At 52.5% G+C, this 15,612-nt stretch overlaps 1 protein-coding gene across 1 annotated transcript in view; it reads right to left on the bottom strand.

The window, feature by feature from the left end:
• Positions 1 to 1,452: 1,452 nt before the first annotated feature.
• The window catches only part of MPPED1 (metallophosphoesterase domain containing 1), an 81,997-nt gene continuing 67,837 nt past the window's right edge, over positions 1,453 to 15,612 (bottom strand). Inside the window, exons 5-7 of the mRNA XM_069581710.1 lie at positions 8,835 to 8,950; positions 6,957 to 7,070; positions 1,453 to 3,775 (exon numbers count right to left, since the gene is read on the bottom strand). Of these exons, the coding sequence (XP_069437811.1) occupies positions 3,657 to 3,775; positions 6,957 to 7,070; positions 8,835 to 8,950 (349 nt within the window). The 3' untranslated portion in view covers positions 1,453 to 3,656. The remainder of the gene's footprint in view (positions 3,776 to 6,956; positions 7,071 to 8,834; positions 8,951 to 15,612) is intronic.

Genomic DNA, 15,612 nt, shown 5'->3' with positions numbered 1-15,612 from the left:
AGGATAGATGGATGGTGGTTGGATGGATGGATGGATAGATAGATGGCGACTGGATGGATGGATAAATGGATGGTGGTGAGATGGATGGATGGATAGATGGATGGATGGATAGATGGTGGTTGGATGAATGGATGAATAGACGGTGGTTGGATGAATGGATGAATAGACAGATGGTGACTGGATGGATGGATGGATAAACAGATGGTCGTTAGAGGGATGGATGGATGGATGGGTAAATGGATGAATGGATAGATGGATGGATGGAGAGATGAGGAGAGATGGATGGTGATTAGATGGATGGATGGATAAATGGATGGTGGTGGGATGGATGGATAAATGGATGGTTGTGAGATGGATGGATGGATGGATAGATGGATGGTGGTGAGATGGATGGATGGATAAATGGATGGTGGTGAGATGGATGGATGGATGGATGGATAGACTGAATGGACAGATGGTGGTTGGATGAATGGATGAATAGACAGATAGTGACTGGATGGATGGATGGATAAACAGATGGTGGTTAGATGGATGGGTGGATGGGTAAATGGATGAATGGATAGATGGATGGATGGAGAGATGGATGGCAACTGGATGGATGGATAAATGGATGGTGGTTAGATGGATGGATGGATAGATGGATGGTTGTTGGATGAATGGATGGATAGATGGTGGTTGGATGGATGGATGGATAGATAGATGGTGGTTGGATGGATAGATGGATAGATAGATGGCAACTGGATGGATGGATAAACGGATGGTGGTGAGATGGATGGATGGATGGATGGACTGAATGGATAGATGGTGGTTGGATGAATGGGTGAATAGACAGATAGTGACTGGATGGATGGATGGATAAACAGATGGTGGTGAGATGGATGGATGGATAGATGGATGGTGGTTAGATGGATGGATGGATAGATGGATGGTTGTTGGATGAATGGATGGATGGATAAATGGATGCTGGTTAGATGGATGGATGGATAGATGGATGGATGGATGGATGGTGGCTAGATAGATGGATAGATGGATGGATATATGAATGGACGGATGGACACATGAAAATGGCAGAATTCTACAGCTAGGGAGCTTTGGAACTGTAGTCATTATATCTGCCAGAGCTTTTCCTGGGCAACATCTGGACCCTGAGTTTGACAAGGGCTGGATTGGAACTTGCCACTTCCGGGAAGAGGCCAGAGCCAAGGCCACCTCGAAATACTGTTTGGTGGGGGACCAGGTGCTCGAGCTATGTGAGCGTGACAGGACACGGAAGTGCACGTGCCAACCGCCTCTGAGGGGCGCCGGAGCCAGCAGAAGGATGCCAGTCGCTGGCGCGCAGAAGGTCTTCGGCCTCTGAACTCAGCCCAGGACTTGGCCTGGAGGACACCTCTCCTCCCCCACAGGCCCCACACAACACCCAGAGACCGAGCAAGAGACACCAGCGGACTTCTCTTTCTTTTTACAAAGACTTTATTGTCTGACATGCTTGACAAAAAAAAAATTACAGCCACAATCAAGTTATGCCGAAATGATTGAGGAGCACGCCATCATCTTTCATACCTCAAGGACTTTTAATGAATTTTTCTTTTAAAGTAACAGCTGCCTTCATAACTTTTATTTTCCACATAAAAATACACCATATTCTGAAGATACCTTAGGAAAAAGTTTTTTTTTTTTAAGTTTATAGTTCTTGGTCCGCATAGAAATTCAGTAGAGGCGATCAAAAGAGTCTGGAGTCATCGCCACCCATTTAAGCACACATATGCCGTGCGTCTGACGTGCCCCCAGAGACCCTGTAAACATCCCCGGCTACCAGGAACCACGTGGGTTGAACAGGACTCCTGAAGCCCTGGAGGCCGCAGAGTAAAGCTGGCCCCAGCTGCTCCTGGCTCCCTGGATGGGCCCCTCGCCCTGTGGGAGCCTCACTCTCATAGGGAAGAAATCACGGTCTCCTGGGACCCTGGGCTCAGAGATCCAAGTCCTCCAGGGCCTTTCCGTGAAAAACAAACCAAACAGGTGCTGAACAGGATCCTTAAAGAAAGAGCCTTGAGTCCTGCATCGCCTTGTAGGGGCAGAGCTTTGGGTGCTGGCAGCGCAGGGCACTGTGAAGCCAGAGGCCAAGGTTCAAATCCTGCCTCTGCCTCTTTTGAGCTGTGCTCCCTCAGGCTAGCTGCCTAACCTCTCTGACCTCAATCGCTTCATCTCGAAAACAGGGCCAGCAGTACCCGCCTTGCTGGAGTGTCAGAAATGAGATCACATCTGCAAAGGGCTCATTAAATGCTGGTTCCCAGGCCTGGGATGAAGAGGAGGCAGGCAGGTTACTCCTCTTGGACACACAATTGAAGGGGGCACCAAAAAACTCGGTGATCCAGATCAGATACTATTTTAATGCAGTGTTTTTAAAAACCAAACTTAATGCAGGGGGAAAAAAATCTATGATAAACAAAATACCTAACTTTTAAATAAAGAATCTAATGCTGCCCGTGCCAATTCTGCCTCACCAGCCTCACCCCCAAGCAGGCCCAGCTGGTTCTCTATCCATCAGAGAGACTCAGCCCAACACTGCAGTCCTTGAAGTCCCCTGGTGGAACTGCGGGAGTCCAGTCCCGGCTCTGACTCTGGGCCGTGTTCCCATTAGGGGGCAGCTGGTCCCTGGTACCACAACTGTGAACCATTCAGCCATCCCAGCCAACGGCAGGGGAGACAGAACCCAAGGGGTGAGGGAAATCCCACCAGGGGCGAGAACACATTCGAGGATAGCAGTGGGAACCCCGAGGTTCACCTCACTAGGTTAAGAGGGCTGCAAGTATGTGTGAGTGTGTGTCCACATCCCCACGGGCGCACACAGGGGGCAGGGCTGCCTCGGCCCATGGACCCCCCCGGCTGCTGGGCTCTGCAGAGCTCGGCACTCCCCAGCGGACCAGGGGCGTCCAGCACGTGGGGACCCTCCAGCCCAGTCCTGGGTCTTCAACAAGCTCATTCTACAGAACCAACCCCCCTCCACCCCACCAAGTCCAGGCTCTGAGCGGGTGTCCACGATGCTCAGGCCATCGTTCACATCAGCAAAAATGCCCACAGGAAGAAAACACGGGACGGCAAGAAGCCGATGGCTGGGTGGCCTGGCCAGGTGCAGCCCGATTCCTGAGACGTCCCTGATCGCTCCCTCGGAGGCCTAGGGGAAGTGGAAGGGCTGCCCGCACTCAGACTGCGACACCCCACCCACCCACCTCCCCAACCCTGAGGCGTGCAGCCGCTCAGACCCTCAGTGAGAGGGAGATTTTGTGCCAGAACTTCAGAATCCGTCCAACAGCAGCAGCTTCCCAAACCCACGAGGGCGTCCAACTGAGCAGATGAAGACTCTGTCACGTCCTAAGCAGGACATGGCTGTGAGCATAGTAGGTCCTTTAACAAGGAACACATGGAAGGGACACACAGAAATCAGCGATGAGTGCAGATTCCCCAACAGCCCCGCAGTGTTCCGACTCCAGGGACAGTCAGGGATGATTTTCTTCCTTCCAAGGCCTCAGCCCGTCGGCTGGGCTGGCTCCCGGAGCTGGACAGGCTGTGTGCAGGGAAGGAAGGGCTGCTGGGGGTCCGTGCTCTCGGCCAGGCATATGGAGCTGATGCGGTGGGAAGGGCTGGGGCCGCGGGGGCAGTCAAGAGTTCCGGGGGGTGGGGAGGTCGATGACTATGGGTGGATTCACGGGCTGGTAGTTGACGGTGCACACAGAGGCATTCACGTAGGTGGTCGTCCCATCCGCCATGACTCCATACCCTAGAAAGTAAGCACAGTGGGCTGAGAGGTGACACCAGGACCCGGAGCAGTTGAGGGTGATCTGATGGGTGTGGTAGTCAGAGGGCACTTAGCCACAGGAGGCTAAAGATGTCTGGGGCAAGCTACTGAAATTAGCGAGACACTCCTCCCGACCTGCTGTGAGCAGCAAATGACATAATCCACGTGTTCAGCCCAGTGCCTGGAAAGTGTGTGTTGAGACATCATCACTGACATCATCAACAGCACTACCACCATCACCATCGTCATCATCTCCACTTCTATTATCAATGCTACCATCATCACTATCCATACCACCACCACCACCACCATCACCACCATCACCAACACCACCCCTGTCATTATCAGAACCATCATCATCACCACCACCACCACCACCATGACCGTCACCACCACCCCTGTCATTATCAGAACCATCATCACCAACACCACCATCACCATCACCATCATTATCAGAACCACCATCATCACCACCACCACCACCACCATGACCGTCATTATCAGAACCACCACCACCACCACCATCACCATCACCGCTGCCATCATCACCACCACCACCACCACCATGACCGTCATTATCAGAACCATCATCACCACCACCACCATCACCATCACCACCACCACCGTGATCATCATCTCCACTTCTATTATCAATATTACCATCATCACTATCAATACCACAACCACCACCACCATCACCACCATCATCATCTCCATCATCACCATCACCACCATCACCGTCACCACCATCTCCACTTCTATCATCACTACTATCATTGTCGCCTCAGTATCACCACCACCACAGCCATCATCATCTCCATCACTACCATCACCACCATCACCACCACCATCACCAGCACCAGCACCACCACCACCACCACCACCATCATCACCAACACCACCATCATCACCAACACCACCACCAGCACCAGCACCACAACCGCCACCATCACCATCACCACCATCACCGTCACCACCATCTCCACTTCTATCATCACTACTATCATTGTCGCCTCAGTATCACCACCACCACAGCCATCATCATCTCCATCACTACCATCATCACCAGCACCATCACCAGCACCACCACCGCCATCATCACCATCATCACCATCGTCACCAACACCACCATCATCACCAACACCACCACCAGCACCAGCACCACAACCGCCACCATCACCATCATCACCACCATCACCACCAGCACCAGCACCACCCTTGTCATCATCTCCACCACCATCACCACCACCACCTCCACTCCTGCCGTCACTGCTATCGCTGTCAGCTCAGCATCACCAGCACCACCGCCACCGTCATCTCCACCATCAACGCCGCCATCCTCTCCACTTCCATCCTGGTCGCCACCGTCATCTCCACCATCAACGCCGCCATCCTCTCCACTTCCATCCTGGTCGCCATCGCTGTCACCATCACCGCCGCTGTCACGGGCTTTCTTCTCCACACCTCTGTCCTCACCAGACCCTCTTCCCACCACATCTACTTGTCAGAATCCTCTTCAACCTTCAGCTCAGATCACCTCCACACCAAAAGGGACACTTCCCCTCCTCTGCACAGGTTACGAGTTCTTTGGAGCCTGCATTTTGCGCGCACAATCACGCAGGGCGTGGTCTGGATCAGATGATGGTGTTACGTGCCCACAATGGGGCTACAGAAAACGGCAGGCATTACTATTATCCTGCAGCACACGCGCCATCCACCTCTCCCATGACCTTTCAGACCCCGCCTTTGACGGCTCATCTGCTGCCCAGAAGTCTGTGAGCTCCTCGGGGTCTCGGAGGTATGATCACTCCCACCCCTGACAGCATGGTGCAGAGGGAAGGGTCTGAGCCTTGCTGGTTTCTGAGCTGGAAAGTGATCTGATGTGAACCAGACAAACTTGAGGCCCAGGAGCCCCAGCCCGACGCAGACAGAGGTTCAAGAGGCCAGGGGACAACGTTGGGGGGAACCACAGCGGTCCCCCTGCACCACGGGAGCCCATGTGCTTCATGGTAGGGTACGGTGGGACCAAGAGGCCTTGGACAGGTGGGATAAAAGTTCAAAAGGAGCCAAAGGAGGGACCTGTCCAACTGGTGCGATTAGGCTCCAGTGAGGAAGGCTGAAGTCGAATGAGGAGAACCCTGGGCAGTGACAGGGCAGGGACAGGGTGGCAGTCAGGACTGCAGCTGCCGACATCGCCAGTCACCTTCACAGCCACCCTGCCCACTGCCTGAGATGATATAGACACCCCCCCCAACCCCAGCCATGTGGAGACAGCAAGCGGTCCTGCCCCCAGGACAGAAGGCAGAACCTCATGTCTGTCTTAGGTGGGGACACTGGGAGGAGAAGGGCCACTAGAGCCCCTCAGGGAGGCAGGCAGCCCTCCACATTCATTAAGCACCTACTGTATGCCAGGCCATAGAGACATGAACAGGAAGACAGGCTTCCAGCCCTGCAGACAGCTCACCGTGTACCCCCAAATGCAATCCTTCTCTAGGTCACATCCAAATGTCCCCTTCTCCAGAAAGCCCCCTGCCATCTCTGAAGACTTCTCAGGCTAGAGGCATGGCAGAGTTGCAGGGCTCTAGGAAGTAAAACTTACCCCTGAGTCTTGCCAGACTTTGCCCTCATCGTCCTATGATGAGACACTCCAGCAATAGGTAACTGACAGCCAGTGTGGAGATAGGCGCATGTAGATGCAAAGTGTATGTAGGAGGTGGGCTATTTCCCGCTGGCCCGGGAGGAGGTGACCGGGTTCAAGGGAGTCAAGAGGCGCCCCCTGAGAAGCCAGTGAGGTGCACCTCCCCCACCAGCGTGTGATCAAACCAGTCCATCCTAAAGGAAATCAACCCTGAATACTCATTGAAAGGACTGATGCTGAAGCTGAAGCTCCACCACTTTAGGCACCTGATGGGAAGAGCCGATTCACTGGAAAAGACGCTGATGCTGGGAAAGATTGAAGGCAGGAGGAGAAGGGGACGACAGAGGGTGAGATGGTTGGATGGCATCACCAACTTGATGGACATGACTTTGAGCAAACTCCAGGAGCTAAGTGAAGGACAGGGAGGCCTGGCATGCTGCAGTCCTTGGGGTCACAAAGAGTCAGACACGACTGAGCAACTGAACAATAACAACCACCACGTGTGCGGCCCCCACCCTTGCTGACCTTCGTGGATGTGGCCGAAGACGTGCAGCCGCGGCTGGACGCGCCTCTGTACCGTGTTGAGCAGCTCCACGCAGCCCACCCGCTGCATCTTCTTGGGGACCCAGTCCAGGAAGCCTGGCAGGGGAGAGAGAGGGAGGGCAGTGACGAAGCCCAGGCATGCCTGGCCCTGGCCCCGCAAAGCCCAGGTCGCAGCTCTGCAGTCTCAGGGACGTGGCAGTCCTGGACCAGCCCTGCCCTGCCCTGCCCCAGCCTCAGGGAGGGAAGCCTGGCTCCAGAGTGCACCTCCTAGGGCCTTGTGGCCTCCTCCACCTCCCTCTTCCCCTGCTCCTCTCGCAGGGCCACACAGAGAACACACGGGGCGGCGGTGGGGTAGCGAAGACGGCTCCATAGCTGAGAGCCTCCAGACCATTCATGCTCAAAGTGGCCTCAAGGCCGGTATCCACCCATTGCAGAGAAAAGCCAGCTGAGGCCTGAGAGGGACAGGTGAGGCCCAAGGTGAGCCAGCAGCAGGGAGGAGCCCAGGAGCAGAATCTGCAGGTTGGAAACTTTATAAACAAGCATCACAAAATCAGGAAAACGCCCTCTTTATTCACTGCAGCCTCACGCACGTGCCCACGTCTGGGTCTGCTCGCACGGCCAGCCTCCCGGAGCCGCCCATATGGTGGCGGCTTATTAGCCTCACATGGCTACACAAACGAAGAGTAATTGATTACTCCAAGAGGACAATGAGGGCTCAGCTCAGCCCCTTCTCTGCTTGGGCGGGAGAAACAGGTTCCTAAAACTGCTGGGGAGGGGAAGACGGACCCTGCAAAGAATCACAGACTGCAGTGGACCTGACTTAAAGGAGAGAGGGGGGCGGGGAGGAAGAGGAGGGGGGAGACAGGAAGTGGGAGGGAAGCGGGTTTGCAGCAGACCCTTGGGTTTAAGTCCCAGGCTCTGCTACCTGCTGGCTGTGTGACCTTGGACAAGTCACTTAACCTCTCTGTGCCACATTCAACAATTCATTTAACAGCTGGGCTGGGCTGAGCACACAGGCAACCCCCAGAGCAGGGGTTGTGTGTTGTATATGAAGCAGACGTGGTGAGGCAGGAACTCAAAAGATGCTGGTGGGGGAATGGATGGGGAGGAGGAAAGTAGGGAAGGAGGAGACGGAGAGAAGGAGGGAGAAAATGAGAAACCTGCTTCAAGCCCACTACAAGCCACGGGTCACGCCTGAACAATGTCAGGGCCCTGGGCCTCCAGGTTCCCTCCATTTGGAAATGGGGAACCTTTAGTGAGGGTGGAGCAGGCACCCAAGTGTGCTGGCTGGTCATCTGGCACACATAGGTGCTCAGGACAGCTTCTCCCAAAACAGGTATCGGAGCGAGGGACTCTGGGGCTGCTCTGGGCTTCACCTGGCAACCCTTCCCGTCTGGGATGACAAGTGGTGTTGTCAGCTTGGACCGGAGTAGGGGCCGTGGGGGCTGGGAGGAAAGCTGGAGACTGCTGGGGTGGGTGGTCTCCCGGGGTGAGGGGTGCACAGGATGGGGGCTGGTGAGAGTGACCTTGTGGTATTCAGCCCCCAGAACTCAGGTCTTTGACACCCCTGGCTCCACAGTGCCTACCTGTGTGAAAGGGGTAGCTGAGTCTGACCTTACCACCTGGCTATGAGCAGTCCAGGAGGTAACACGTGGAGCCCCTGGCACACAGTAGGTGCTCAGGAAATGAGAGCGACAGTGGGGTGACTGGCACCCCAGCACCACAACTCAGAAGAGAGCCCTTCGGCAGCCCCCTGGATAGGCCCAGCGCCCCTTGGCCCCAGCACCCAGAGCCCTGTGTCCTCCCAGCACGAGCGGGCATCGGGGCCAGGAGCCCGAGGCGGGGGCGGATGAGTCTTACCCAGCGGCGGTCCGTGCGTTATCAGGACGTCCACGCCTTCCGGAATGAGGTTCCATTTCTCGAGCAGCGCTTGGCCACGTGGGAGGTTAAAACCCCAGCCATAAAACCAGGGCTGCCTGTAGGAGAAGAGCAGGCGGTTCAGAGGTGGCCATCGAGAGTGGGGGTGATGAGAGGCAGGAAAGGTGGGTCTCAGTGCCACTCAGCCATCAGGACCAGTCGGATATCCAGGACCTCACACCCAGGAGGTGTCCACCTGGATGGGGATTCAAAGTGTGAATTCATCTAGACTCTTGCCCAGGTAATGACCAGTCTTGTCTGTTGGTTTTTGGCTTCGTCTCACTCAGGATCTTAGTTCGCAAACTAGGGATCAAACACATGCCCCCTGCAGAGGAAGCTTGGATTTTTAACCATTGGAATGCCAGGAAAGGCGCCTGACGCACCTTTTCCCGCTTCAGTTCAGTTCAGTTCAGTTGCTCAGTCGTGTCCGACTCTTTGCGACCCCATGAATCGCAGCACACCAGGCCTCCCTGTCCATCACCAGTTCCCGGAGTTCACTCAAACTCATGTCCATCGAGTTGGTGATGCCATCCAGCCATCTCATCCTCTGTCGTCCCCTTCTCCTCCTGCCCCCAATTCCTCCCAGCATCAGAGTCTTTTCCAATGAGTCAGCTCTTCTCATGAGGTGGCCAAAGTACTGGAGTTTCAGCTTTAGCATCATTCCTTCCAAAGAACACCCAGGACTGATCTCCTTTAGAATGGATTGGTTGGATCTCCTTGCAGTCCAAGGGACTCTTAAAAGTCTTCTCCAATACCACACTTCAAAAGCATCAATTCTTCAGCACTCAGCTTTCTTCACAGTCCAACTCTCACATCCATACATGACTACTGGGAAAACCATAGCCTTGACTAGATGGACCTTTGTTGGCAAAGTAATGTCTCTGCTTTTGAATTTGCTATCTAGGCTGGTCTAGGTTACTCCTTCCAAGGAGTAAGTGTCTTTTAATTTCATGGCTGTAATCACCATCTGCAGTGATTTTGGAGCCCCCCAAAATAAAGTCTGACACTGTTTCCCCATCTATTTCCCATGAAGTTATGGGATCAGATGCCATGATCTTAGTTTTCTGAATGTTGAGCTTTAAGCCAACTTTTTTACTCTCTTCTTTCACTTTCGTCAAGAGGCTTTTGAGTTCCTCTTCACTTTCTGCCATAAGGGTGGTGTCATCTGCATATCTGAGGTTATTGATATTTCTCCCAGTTATTGATATTTTTCCCTCTTGCTTCACTAATAAAAAAAAGCTTTTTTCTATGATGAACAATATTATTGGGTTGGCTATAATATGTTATAGAAAAAACAAACTTTTGGGTCAACCAAATATTCATGTAATTTTTTTAAGTGAAAGTTAAAAAAAAAAAGCTCCTGCCAAAGACCTCTCTTGCTCTAAGCACTTCTAAGGAAATCTAGAGGAGAATACTCTCACCTGGCCCCACAGTGGGAAAATGCTCATCCATCATCCTTCCCACATTTGGGGCCAGTGGGGACTTACAAAGGGGACTGAGGGAAGATCTGTTCCCTGTCACTCTCCCAGCCCCCACCAAGAGACAGAGGGTCCTGGGTGGGAATGCTCATTCCTGTCTCCACCCCGAAGGTCCCAGCAGGGGCTCCACAGCGCTGAGTCCACCCTCAACATCAAGGTCAGGGCCAGGTGGACAGAGACCAATGAACAGAATTCCAAGCTGCTGCCCACCTCAGCCCCAGACGGATCCATGCAAGTCATTCCCCGTCAATGGGTTCAATGGGGAGCATGTGACCTTGACCCTTCCAGCTGGAGGCAACTCCAGATGTTTCCTTCAGTGATGAGAGAAAGGAACGCCATCACACCAGTGAGCTTCCTACCCTGGGAGCCGTCAGGACCTATTAAACTGTCGTAAAGAGAGATGGCTGGAACACATGGTCCAGGGCAGCAGCTGGATCAAACTGCATCTGACACCCCCGCATCTCTGCACTTCCCAGTTACATGGGCCAATAGAAAGCCATTTGAACTGGGTTTTCATTGACAACGAAAGTATCCCAACTAAGAGTCAGCTCTTAGGCCTAAGTCATTATGAGATCCCCAAATTAACACAGCCCTTTAGCATCTACAAAGTCACCATCATCGCCACCACCACCAACAACAACACCTTCACCCCTTCATTACTATCATTACCATTGGGGGTCAAATTGTATCTCCCCCAAAATATTAAGGTATGTGGAAGTTGAACCAATACCTGTGAATGTGACCTTATCTAGAAGTAGGGTCTTCACAGACATAATCAAGGTGAGGTCATACCTGATTAGAGCAGTCCTAATCCAGTGACTGGTGTCCTCAGAAAACAGACACACAGCGGTAAGGGCCATGTGACAATGGCTGCCCAGACCAGAGTGATTGTCTACCAGTCAAGGAATCTCCAGGCTTCCAGCAACCACCAGAAGCTGGGAGAGTGACAGGGAACAGATCTTCCCTCAGTCCCCTCTGTAAGAACTAACCTCGGTGACACCTTGATTTCAGACTGCCAGTCTCCAGAATTGGGCAGAATTGACACCTGTTGTTTTAAGCTTCGTGGTTTGTGATAATTAGTTCTGCAGCCCTAGGAAACTGATATAATCACCATCAGCACCATCACCCCCTCATCAGCCACCCTAGGGACCTTCACACCTGCAGCAAGGTGGGCAGACAGGTCTCTTTCTTCCTGTTTTATGGAAAAATTATCACCAGCATTCCCTGCACACCTACTTTTTGCCAAGTGCCAGTTATTCCTAAAGGAAATCAATCTTGAATAATCATTGGAAGGACTGACGCTGAAGCTGAAGCTCCAATACTCTGGCCACCTGATGCAAACAGCTAACTCACTGGAAAAGACCCTGATGCTGAGAAAGATTGAGGGCAGGAGGAGAATGGGATGACAGAGGATGAGACGGTTGGATAGCACCATCAACTCAATGCCCATGAATCTGAGCAGACTCCAGGAGATAGTGAAGGACAGGAAAGCCTGGCCTGCTGCAGTTCATGGGGTCACAAAGAGTCAGAAACGACTCAGTGACTGAACAACAGCAATCTGATCACACTGCAGGAAAGGGTTCACCTAACTCTTACAAGAACCCAGTGAATTAAGGGCCAGGATTATCCCCATTTTTCAGATGAGGAACCAGAGGCTCAGAGAAGTGAGCTGGCTCAGGGATCTGGGCCCAGGTGCAAAGACTTCCAGGCTGGGCACCTCCCCACCATTTGCCGACATACTCTGTACAAGTTGGTCATGGGGCTGGGCTTTCACATTCAAAGCCTCTCAGGTGCCCAGAGCTGCCACTAAAATCCCCCTCATGGCCCATAAGCACCCCCGGGGGAGGCTGACACCCCTGGCTATTGACCCACTGCCTCTGCCTTGTTGGCAGCCGCCCAGTGCCCCTCTATGGAACCCTGGGGGTTCCAGGGGACAGCATTTGAGAACTGACTTAGTCCCACCATGGTAGGTTCTGGACAAGACTGAGGTTCAGCGAGAGAGGAAGGGAGGTCCCCAGGGTCACACCGTGATCAGTGTAGAAGTCATTCTGGAACCCAGATCTGACCCCCTCTCCCTGCAGCCTTTGAGCCTGCAGTGTCAAATCCTGGAACGTACGCTTGTGAAGGAGCAAGGTGAGTGGCCACACTAGCCTTTTGGGGGCAAAGGTCCTTTCCCATTTCAGACACTTGTGGGGTTCCCCTCTGCTGCCAGCCTTTGCTCACCCGTGACCCCTGCCTGGGACACTGGGTCCCTCCCCTCCTCTTGCCTGCCCCCTCCCACAGCACATTTCTCCTTCAGAATCCTCTCTCCTCCATCTTCCCTCTCACCCCAAATGCCCAGCACCTGCCCGGGGGAAGGGCAGATGTTTGTTCAACGACCAGTGTTGAGAGAGACAGCCTGGATGAATGAGTGAGCTTGTGAACAGGATGTCAAACGGAACTCTTTTTGTTGTCTTGGGATTGCAGCCAAAACCTCAAGGCTGGATATGATCCTCCATTTGGAATGAAAGCCCCCAGGTACCACCCAGAAAAACTTACTACTAAAAGCAAGCAGTACACACCAGGCTACCATCTCCCCAAGCCCCCACCAGGCTAAGTTTAGATCTTGAGGGAGACTTGTGGCTCCTGCCTTGCTCTTGGGGTGGGGGGTGGGGTTCCTGGACCCCCAGCCATGGGTGGGTACCAGAGGGACCACCCATATAGGTAGGGACCTGGGAATCTGCCCGCAGGGCCCATGAGAGAGAAATAGACAGTGAAGGGCGCACACAGAGAGCTGTCTGCACCCTCAGGTCTGGGCTGTCCCAAGGGATCCCCAACCTCAGGATGCGCCCTGCATGTGATGAGACCAGGTGCCTGGGGCTGGGGAAGGCAGTGAGGTGGGCAGCCCTGGGGAAAGCCCCCTCAGAAGGTGCCTCCTCCCTCAGGCATACCTGACCCAGGCCTGCCTTAGCATGTCTGCAGAAAGCTGAGGGTTCTCTCTGCAGAAAACACCCCCTCCCAACATACACACGATTTTACACCCAACTTGGAGGGCATCAGAAAAAAATCAGAGTTTCAGAAAAACATCTATTTCTGCTTTATTGACTATGCCAAAGCTTTTGACTGTGTGGATCATAACAAACTGTGGAAAATTCTGAAGGAGATGGGAATACCAGACCACCTGACCTGCCTCTTGAGAAACCTGTATGCAGGTCAGGAAGCAATAGTTAGAACGGGACATGGAACAACAGACTGGTTCCAAATAGGAAAAGGAGTACATCAAGGCTGTATATTGTCACCCTGCTTATTTAACTTATATGCAGAGTACATCATGGGAAACACTGGGCTGGAGGAAGCACAAGCTGGAATCAAGATTGCCAGGAGAAATATCAATAACCTCAGACATGCAGATGACACCACCCTTATGGCAGAAAGTGAAGAAGAACTTAAGAGCCTCTTGATGAAAGTGAAAGACGAGAGTGAAAAAGTTGGCTTAAGCTCAACATTCAGAAAACGAAGATCATGGCATCCGGTCCCATTACTTCATGGCAAATAGATGGGGAAACAGTGGAAACGTGGCTGACTTTATTTTTTTGACTCCAAAATCACTGCAGATGGTGACTGAATCCATGAAATTAAAAGACACTGACTCCTTGGAAGGAAAGTTATGACCAACCTAGAGAGCATATTAAAAAGCAGAGACATTACTTTGCCAACAAAGATACGTCTAGTCAAGGCTATGGTTTTTCCAGTGGTCATCTATGGATGTGAGAGTTGGACTGTGAAGAAAGCTGAGCGCCGAAGAATTGATGCTTTTGAAGTGTGGTGTTGGAGAAGACTCTTGAGAGTCCCTTGGACTGCAAGGAGATCCAACCAGTCCATCCTAAAGGAGATCAGTCCTGGCTGTTCATTGGAAGGACTGATGGTGAAGCTGAAATTCCAATACTTTGACCACCTGATGCAAAGAGCTGACTCATTTGAAAAGACCCTGATGCTGAGAAAGATTGAGGGCAAGAGGAGAAGTGGGCGACAGAGGATGAGATGGTTGGATGGCATCACCAACTCAGTGGACATGGGTTTGGGTAGACTCCGGCAGTTGTTGATGGATAGGGAGGTCGGCCGTGCTGCGGTTCATGGGATCACAAAGAGTCAGACACAACTGAGCAACTGAACTGAACGGGAGGGAATCTTGGGATCATACAGACCTGGGTTAGAATGGGTCCACCTCTAATTACCTACATGATCTTGGGCAAGTGGCTTAGTGTCTTTATGCCTCAATTATCCCCCCTGTAAAATGGGCATAATAACAACACCATTTGCCTCAATACGGCTTTGAAAACAATTAATCCAGGTAAAGTGCTTACAACAGGGCCTGGTCCAATGCTTTTCAACTGCCATCCTCTCCATCACCATCACCATCCCCACCACCATCATAACCATCATCAGCATCACCATGTCAATAGCACAACCCCCACCATCAGCAGCACCACCGTCATAACCACTGTCATAACCATCACCACCACCACCACTATCATCACCACCATCACAGTCTCCATCATAAAAAACCCCTCCTGAATCCCTCTCATGGAACCTGGATGAAAAACCTTTAGCCTGCTGCTGCTGCTAAGTCGCTTCAGTCATGTCCAACTCTGTGTGACCCCATAGACCGCAGCCCACCAGGCTCCCCCATCCCTGGGATTCTCTAGGCAAGAACACTGGAGTGGGTTGCCATTTCCTTCTCCAATGCACCTTTAGCCAAGGGCAGGGCTTTTCAAACTGCGTTTTGAAGGGTCAAACCACATTAAAAAAAGAAGAAGAAGAAAAAGGAAAGGAAAAACGAACAAAAAACATCGGAGTACAGCATAGCAGGGAAGGGACACTTCAGTTAAATATATTTGTATTTAAATAGACACCCACGTAAGGGTGTACTGAGTCACAATGCAAAAAAGACAAATGCTTTTCCTACCACAGTTCCTGGTCAAAAACGGTTGACAGCCCTAACATACAGCTCACAGCTCTGCCATTCTGAAGTCCTCAGGCTCTGGGTGCCCTCAAAGCCCCACTTTGGCTGAGCCGGGACGGGGTCCCTGCAGGGGAGGCTGCAGCAGCCTAGAAACCACTCCCAAAGCCAAGCCTGGTGGTCCCCGGAAGCCCGCAGCCCATCAGCTTACAAGAAAAGGAGCAACGCCCTTCTGGTGCCGCCTTGCAAACACAGCATCCATTTTTCAAAAACCCTAATCAAATATTTACAAGAGGGGAACGAG

The sequence above is a fragment of the Ovis canadensis genome, chromosome 3 (assembly GCF_042477335.2).
Source record: "Ovis canadensis isolate MfBH-ARS-UI-01 breed Bighorn chromosome 3, ARS-UI_OviCan_v2, whole genome shotgun sequence".
Lineage (NCBI taxonomy): Eukaryota > Metazoa > Chordata > Mammalia > Artiodactyla > Bovidae > Ovis > Ovis canadensis.
This window is presented reverse-complemented; position numbering and strand designations above follow the sequence as displayed.